Source organism: Chiloscyllium plagiosum, chromosome 30 (assembly GCF_004010195.1).
Source record: "Chiloscyllium plagiosum isolate BGI_BamShark_2017 chromosome 30, ASM401019v2, whole genome shotgun sequence".
NCBI classification, from domain to species: domain Eukaryota; kingdom Metazoa; phylum Chordata; class Chondrichthyes; order Orectolobiformes; family Hemiscylliidae; genus Chiloscyllium; species Chiloscyllium plagiosum.
In genome coordinates, this window is record NC_057739.1 from 5,958,063 (window position 1) to 5,967,232 (window position 9,170).

Genomic DNA, 9,170 nt, shown 5'->3' on the forward strand with positions numbered 1-9,170 from the left:
GAATAGTGATGCCTAGATAGACCAGTTGTGGAGAAGATGTTTCCACTAATTGGAGAGACTAGGACCTGGGGGCACATCCCCATAGATAGTTCATGGAATGTCCTGCCAGTAGCAGTGGTGGACTCTCCCTCTTTATGGGCATTTAAATGGGCATTGGATAGGCATATGGAGGATAGTGGGCTAGTGTAGATTAGGTGGGCTTGGATCAGCGCAACATCGAGGGCCAAAGGGCCTGTACTGCGCTGTATTTTTCTATGTTCTATGAGCTGCAGAGCTGGGCTGAGAGGTGGCAAATGGACAAGTGTGAGGTGATTCACTTTGGTCAGAGTAACCAGAACGCAAAGTACTGGGCTAATGGTAAGATTCTTGGTAGTGTAGATGAGCAGAGAGATCTCGGTGTCCAGGTACACAGATCCTTGAAAGTTGCCACCCAGATTGACAGGGTTGTTAAGAAGGCATACAGTGTTTTAGGTTTTATAAATAGAGGGATCAAGTTCCGGAACCATGAGGTTATGCGACAGCTGTACAAAACTCTGGTGCGGCCGCACTTGGAGTATTGTGTACAGTTATAAGAAGGATGTGGAAGCTTTGGAACGGGTGCAGAGGAGATTTACTAGGATGTTGCCTTGTAGGTGTTACGAGGAAAGGCTGAGGGACTTGAGGCTGTTTTCGTTAGAGAGAAGGTTGAGAGGTGACTTAATAGAGACATACAAGATAATTAGAGGGTTAGATAGGGTGGACAGGGAGAGCCTTTTTCCAAGAATGGTGATGGTGAGTACGAAGGGGCATAGCTTTAAATTGAGGGGTGATAGATATAGGACAGATGTCAGAGGTAGTTTCTTTACTCAGAGAGTAGTAGGGTATGGAATGCTTTGCCTGCAACGGTAGTAGATTCACTAACTTTAAGTACATTTAAGTCGTCATTGGACAAGCATATGGACGTAGATGGAATAGTTAGGTTAGATGGGCTTCAGATTGGTATGACAGGTCGGTGCAATATCGAGGGCCGAAGGGCCTGTACTGCGCTGTAATGTTCTATGAAGGGATGACCCTTTAAAACTAAGATGAGGAAAATTTCTTCAGCCAGAGGGTGGTTCCTCTGTGAAACTCATTACCACAGTGGACTGTGGAGGCCAAGTCATTGAGTGTATTTAAGATAGAGATGGAAAGGTTCTTGATTGATAAGGGAATCAAAAGTTATGGGGAGAAGCAGGAGACAGGATGCTTGAGAAACATATGGACCACTACTGAATGACAAAGCAGACTCAATGGACCAAATGGCATAATTTTGCTCCTATATCTTATGGTTATGATCAAGTGGAAAGTCTTGCTTAAACTGTACAAGGTACTGGTCAGACCACTCCTGGAATGCTGTGAACAGTTGTGGTGCCCTGATCTAAGGAAGAGTATACTGGTATTAGAGACAGCCCAGAGAAAGTTCACTCGGCTGATTCTGGGTATAGAGGAATTTTCTTCTGAGGAAAGGTTAAGTAGGTTAGGCTTGTACTCATTCAAGTTTAGGAGAATTAGAGGAGACATTATGGAAGATTCTTAGGGGGATTGAGGGATGAATGTGGAGAAATTGTTTCTGCTTGTGGGAGAGTCTAGGACCTGAGAGCAAAGTCTCAGTATAAAGGATCTCTCAGTTAAGATTGGGATGAGGAGGAATTATTTTCTATGAGGGTTTGAATCTGTGGTAGTCTTGACTGCAGAGAGATGTCAAAGTTGGATCAATAAGTATGTACAAGGCTGAGACAGACTGATTCGGGGTTATGGAGAAAAGGTAGCAAAGTGGAGTTGAGCATCCTATGATCAGCCATGACTGAATAGCAGAGTGGATTCAATGGGCTGAATGGCCTACAACTGCTCCTATGTCCTATGGTCTTCTGCCTTCTTAACAAGTTGACTTCTTAAATAAATCAGCATAACTTCCTATTGTTAGAGAGCAGTCAAGAGTCCAGACCAAACTATTCCAGCCCACTCCTAGCTGGTCTCCCACGTTCTGTCTTCCATAAACTGAAGGTCATCCAAAGCTCTGCTAGCTGTGACTTAACTCACACCAGCTCCTATTCCACAAACTCTCTCAGATTTACATTGGCTCTCAGTCTTGCAACATTTTATTCCACAATTCCTATCCCTGCATTTAATTCCTACCATGACCTCAGTCTTCCTACCTCTAAGATCTTCTCCAGTTCCCCAGCTACCTTGGATTTTTTCATTCTTGTAATTCTGGCCTCTTGTGTATCGCAATCTTAATTGCTCTGCCATTGGTGGCTGTGCACTCAGGGGCCCTAAGCTCTGGAACATCCTAACACTTCTCTGCTTCTCTACGCCACCTCCCTGATTCAAGACTATCTCTTTAGCTAAGCGTTTGGTTCTTGACCTAACACTTTCTTGCTTATTTTGGGATCAAATTTTGTTTTATAACAGCACGGTGGATGTTTATTGTGTTTAAGGTTCTATATAAATATAAGTTGTTGTTGACAAGGCATTGCCATCCCTTTTTGGAGAGAGTGGATAATCTTTGCCTTTTTCAGCATCTTCCCTTCCATAGTGGAGATGACTGAGTGGGCTACAATCTTTCTTATTGCCAAGAATCAAGTTGCCAAAGTCCTGCTAGACCATAGGATTACTCTCTTATTAGAGAGAGAGACAGAGAGAGAGAGAGAGACAACTGATAGTGCTTTACCTGATGGTCATCATATTCAGGGTGAGGAGGGAAAAAGATAATAAGGAGCCCTTCATGGTCACCTCAGTTGGTGCAAGAGTTGAACCAATGCTGTTGGCATCACTTACCAGGCAAATGAGCTAACTGACCCCTTGCCAAGGAACAGACAAGTATAGAAAATCCATTTGGATCTCCAGAACTGCAGCCGCTCCCCTCCCCGGCACATCCCTTACAATCGCAACTTCCAGTTAGAACATAGAACAAAGAAGAATACAGCGCAGTACAGGCCCTTTGGCCCTCGATGTTGCGCCGATCCAAGCCCACCTAACCTATACTAACCCACTATCCTCCATATACCTATCCAATGCCCGCTTAAATGCCCATAAAGAGGGAGAGTCCACCACTGCTACTGGCAAGGCATTCCATGAACTGACGACTCGCTGAGTGAAGAACCTACCCCAACTTCAGTCCTATATCTACCCCCCATTAATTTAAAGCTATGCCCCCTTGTAATACCCGACTCCATACGCGGGAAAAGGTTCACACTGTCAACCCTATCTAACCCCCTAATCATCTTGTACACCTCAATCAAGTCACCCCTAAAACTTCTTTTCTCTAATGAAAACAGCCCCAAGTGTCTCAGTCTTTCATCATACGATCTTCCTTCCATACCAGGCAACATCCTGGTAAACCTCCTCTGCACCCGTTCCAGTGCCTCCACATCCTTCCTATAGTATGGCGACCAAAACTGCACACAATATTCCAGATGCGGCCACACCAGAGTCTTATACAACTGCATCATGACCTCAGGACTCCGGAACTCAATTCCTCTACCAATAAAAGCCAGTACGCCATATGCCTTCCTCACCGCACTATTTACCTGGGTGGCAACTTTCAGAGATCTGTGTACATGGACACCAAGATCCCTCTGCTCATCCACACTACCAAGTATCCGACCATTAGCCCAGTACCCCATCTTTTTGTTATTCTTCCCAAAGTGAATCACCTCGCACTTAGCTACATTGAATTCCATCTGCCACCTTTCTGCCCAGCTCTGCAGCCTCTCTATATCCTGCTGTAACCTGCCACATCCTCCCTCACTGTCAACAACTCCTCCGACTTTCGTATCATCCACAAACTTGCTCACCCAACCTTCTAACCCCTCTTCCAGGTCATTTATAAAAATGACAAACAGCAATGGTCCCAAAACAGATCCTTGCGGAACACCGCTAGTGACGGCACTCCATGAAGAAACTTTGCCATCAACTACTACCCTCTGTCTTCTTCCAGCCAACCAACTCCTAATCCAAACCTCCAACTCACCCTCAATGCCATATCTCCGTATCTTCTGCAGTAGCCTACCATGGGGAACCTTATCAAACACCTTACAAAATCCATATATACCACATCTACCGCTTTCCCCAAGTGTTTTTGACTTGGGTTTACAAGGGTTTATCATTGAAGGTGACACTTCTAAATTAAATACAAATAAATGTCATACATCTCATATTATCTCATGGTTGTGGTGAATTGATTTAAGATTTTAAGGAATAGCTTTTTACAAATTAAAACAGGAAAACCAGAGTTTGGAACACAAGTATAAGTTGTCTTGAGTTGCTGGGGAGTACAGTGGCTGTAATCTGCCAATTGTGTTGATGTTCAGTGTTTTGGAAGCACTCTGATTTATTCCGTGTTGAAGATTGGGGTAACTGCATCTAGAGGTGACAACGTTTCAGCTGTCACAAATATATAGTCTGGGAATGATGATCAGTCACTTTGGAAATACCATGATCTGATAGAGATCCTGGTATGTACTGCACATTTAAATCGCCATTGTGGTATTTGATGAATTAAACTTTCCTGATCACAGATTAACAATCCAGACATGAGGGTACAGATCCTAAAGGATTTTGTGAAGCAGCATTTCCCAGCCACACCTCTCCTCGACTATGCGCTAGAAGTGGAGAAGATTACTACCTCCAAGGTATGGAACCTACACAGGAACCTGAAAACTGGTCAGCAAATAACCTATCTTCCACAGACTTCAGTTCTATCGGGGATTGAGTGATGAATATTAATTCAGCTGTAGAAATTTCAAAACTGATTTTGGTAACTCTGATCAAGGCCTTCAGAGTTTTGGTAGGGAAGGAAGCAGCGCCTTCATTGGAATTACCTGGAACAATCCTTTCAGAATAGCTCAAATTTTATTTTAGACTTTGATTAACTTCAGTTTGAGTAGCTTTGTGCTGTACACTGTGGAATGTGCTTCATTGTCAGATGGCAAGTTGGTTAAATGCAGAATCTGGGCAAGCAGTCACTGAGCTGCATTTTGAGGAATGGTCACTGGACCCAAAAAATTGATTCTATTTTCTCTTCACAGACATAAAGATCAAGGCCAATGGCTCTGCAATCTCCTCCCTTGCTTCCCAGAGAATCCTAGGATAAATGCCATCAGGCCCAGTGGACTTATCTATTTTCACGTTTTCCAGGATTTCCAACACCTCTTCTGTACATACCTCAAAGCCATCCATTCTACTTATTTGTGCCTCAGTATTCTCATCGACAATGCCCTGTTCCTGAGTGAATACTGAAGAAAAGTATTCATTCAGTGTCTCCCCAATCTCTTCTGCCTCCACACGCAACTTCCCCCTACTATCCTTGACTGGACCTATTCCTACCCTAGTCATTCTTTTATTCCTAGCATACCTATAGAAAGCCTTAGGGTTTTCCCTAATCCTACCGGCTAGGGACCTTTCATGTCCCCTCCTTGCTGCTCTTAGCTCTCTCTTCAGGTCCTTTCTGGCTACCCTATTCCTCTCAATCGCCCCAATTGAACCTTCACGTCTCATCTTGAGATAGGCCGCCCTCTTCCATTTAACAAGGGATTCCAATTCCTTATTAAACCACGGCTCCCTCGCATGACCCTTTCCTCCCTGCCTGACAGGTACGTAATTATCAAGGACACTCAATAGTTGCCCCTTGAACAAGTTCCACATATCATTTACACTCTTGCCTTGGAGTCTACTTTTCCAAGCCACACATCCTAAGTTATGCCTCACCGCATCATAATTTCCCTTACCCCAGCTATAATTCTTGCCCTGTAGTACACACTTATCCCTCTCCATCACGGGTGTAAAAATCACCGAATTATGGTCACTATCCCCAAAGTGCTCACCTACCTCTAATTCTAACACCTGGCCTGGTTCGTTACCCAGAACCAAATCCAGTATGGCCTCACCTCTTGTTGGCCTGTCTACATATTGTGTCAGGAAACTCTCCTGCACACCTTGAACAAACACTGACCCATCTAACGAACTTGAGCTATAGCTTTCCCAATCAATATCAGGAAAGTTAAAGTCCCCCATAACAACCACCCTATTACTGTCACTCATCTCCTGAATCACCTTCCCTACCCTTTCTTCAATGATTCTAGTTCTATTAGGAGGCCTGTAAAAGACTCCTAACAGGGTGACCTCACCTTTCCTATTCCTAACCTCAGCCCAAACTACCTCAGATGGCAAGTCCTCATCCATCGTCCTTTCCACCTCTGTAATACTATCTTTGACAAGCAATGCCACACCTCCCCCTCTTTTACCCCCCCCCCCCTCCCCACTCAAACATTTAAATCCTGGAACCTGCACCAGCCAATCCTGTCCCTGTTCTAGCCATGTCTCCGTAATAGCCACAACATCGAAGTCCCAGGTACCAACCCACGCTGCAAGTTCACCTACCTTATTTCGTATACTTCTTGCATTGTAGTATACACACTTCAAGCCACTTCCCTGTTTACAGGCACCCTCCTTGGAAATTGATGCCATGTTCCTCACCTCCCTACACTCCAGGCCCTGCACCCTGAAGCTACAATCTGGGTTCCCATGCCCCTGCAGAGTTAGTTTAAACCCCCACCCCAAGAGCACTAGCAAACCTCCCCCCAAGGATACTGGTGCCCCTCAGGTTCAGGTGTAGACCATCCTGTTTATAGAGGTCCCACCGTCCCCAGAAAGAACCGGAATCCCTCCTCTCCTTCGCGCTTTTAAAGGGGGAAAAAACCTACCCAGGTAAGCTTACACTAACTGCTTCCGGGTCTCGGCTGCCCCTCTGGTCGTCGTCACTTCCCCAGCACTTACAGTAAAAGGAACTGACTTCTTTTGATTTAAGCTGACCTTTGAGCCTATGTACTTGCAACATCCCTGTCTTACCTTGCCATCCATTTTGCAGCGGGTGGTTGGTGGAACTTGCTGCTGCTTCTCCGTGAGGCTACGCAGGGCAAATTTCTTGTTGATTAGGGATGGCACAACTTGGGCTGAGAGCTTTCTAGAATCCTGACTCTCATCCACACTGTAAAAAAAGGAAAGAAAATAAAGTGTGACATTAAAAGAGAAGAGATTAGAAATTAAACATTTCAATCAGAATTAGTGTAAAAGTAAGTGAATTAATAATAAGATTATTGATGTCTGGAGACACTAATTAAAATCAAATAGTTTCATCAGGGTACTAACTAGATTCTCAAAGAGGAAATAAACTTCATGGATGAGCAGTTGAAACCTGTTGCTTGCAATTCCTGCAGCTTGTGGATCTTCAGAGCATTTCAGGTATCTTCAAGGGCTATGTATATAGTAAGTGTTCTCAAATGCTTAGAAACTCTGAACTTGAGGGGCAACTGGAGTCACTGCAGAGAATCAGGAAAAATGAGAGATTTCTGGATCAGACATTCTCGTTGGCCACCCCTACCCATAGTACAAGCTCAACATTACAGTTGTGTGACCATCAGGATGGGGCATGTAGTACAAAAGTCATAGAAGACTAGTGGGAGTGATGACATCAGAAGGACTATGGTGCCAGTGGTCAAGGAACTACACAGGAGGTATCAACAGGAGAACTGCAGTGTTATGGGAGATTCTACATGTGGGGATAAAGAGGCATTTCTGTAATTGTCACCCTGAGTCCCCATGGTCACCTCTCTGATAACAGAGTCCGCAGAATATCCTGCAGGAAAAAGGGAATGAAGAGAAAGTTGTGGTATATATTGGCACCAATGACATAAACAGAACAAGTATTGAGATCCTGCAGCCAGATTTTCAGAACTAGGACGTCAGCATAAAAGCAGAGTCACAAAAGGTAGCAATCTCTGGATTACTCCTAGTGCCATGCACTAGCATAAGTAGAAATAGGAAGATGGGGAGGATCAATGTGTTACTTGAAGCATGGTACAAAAGGGAAGGCTACAGATTGTTGAGAATTAAGACCAGTTCAAGGGCAGGAAGCACCTACTGAAAAGGACTGGTTGTACCACAGCAAACTGGGAGCATGTCCTTGCAGGAGGTATTGGCAAAGAGGGGAGTACCAATATTTTGAAGTCGAAAAAAGAAATCAAGTGCAGAAAGGTTTGTAATAACGGAGGAAATATTAGCATATTAATTGTGAGCAGAATAAGTAAACTTATATCTGATATTTCTGATGAAGAGTCACTGGACCCGAAATGTTGACTCTGCTTTCTCTCCACAGATGCTGACTTATAGAGTCATAGTGTCGTACATCATGGAAACAGACTGTTCGGTCCAACTGTCCGTCATGACCATAATCCTAAAATAAACTAAACCCACGTGCCTGCATTTGGCCTGTATCCCTCCAAACATTTTTTAACTCATGTACTTATCCAAATGTCTTTTAAAGTCAGATGTCACACAACATTAGGTTATAGTCCAACAGGTTTATTTAAAATCACAAGCGTTTGGAGTGCTCCTCCTCTATCAGGTGAAGTGGAGGGAAGCACACAGGCACAGAAATATAGGCAGAGAGGTAATGGCAAGATAATTCCAGGTAATTGAGAGCATCAAAAGATAAAGACAAATTGTGTGAGTGGAGTGATGACAGGCTGAATAACAAGTCTTTGCAGTTGATAAAAGTGTCAAACAGTGAATAAAGTGTCAACAGCTCAACAGCAAGTGAAGGGATCACCTAAGATACGATTAATTAAGGCAGAGAGGTGGCCACCATCTTATTTTTGATTTTTTAAAATTATCTCTCTGCCTTAATTAATTGAAATATAGGTCATCCCTTCACTATAGGCCCCTCTTGGGTTCATTCTTAGTCAGTTCCTTTGAAGCACTTTCCTCTCTTGTAATTCTCATACTCCTTATGCTTATGGACCTTCTCTTAGCAATTTCAGTATCACTTTGTGCTTCTATGTCAAGTCAAGCCAAGCTCCCAGTATGGGTGATAACTGATCTAACCAAACTCTGGCTTCCTGTGATTTGTGTTATAGTTGAGCACTTTGATTACTGCTATACAGTACCCCATATATATCTGCTGAAATCCAGAATGTCTTGACATTTGGTATGCTTTTCTCTATTGGTCAGAGTATTGAATACAGGAGTTGGGAGGTCATGTTGCGGATGTACAGGACATTGGTTAGGCCACTGTTGGAATATTGCATCCAATTCTGGTGTCCTTCCTATCGGAAAGATGTTGTGAAACTTGAAAGGGTTCAGAAAAGATTTAC

At 43.7% G+C, this 9,170-nt stretch overlaps 1 protein-coding gene across 1 annotated transcript in view; it reads right to left on the reverse strand.

The window, feature by feature from the left end:
• The window catches only part of LOC122564604, a 55,179-nt gene that overhangs the window by 19,703 nt on the left and 26,306 nt on the right, over positions 1 to 9,170 (reverse strand). Inside the window, exon 7 of the mRNA XM_043719692.1 lies at positions 6,868 to 7,006. Within this exon, the coding sequence (XP_043575627.1) occupies positions 6,868 to 7,006 (139 nt within the window). The remainder of the gene's footprint in view (positions 1 to 6,867; positions 7,007 to 9,170) is intronic.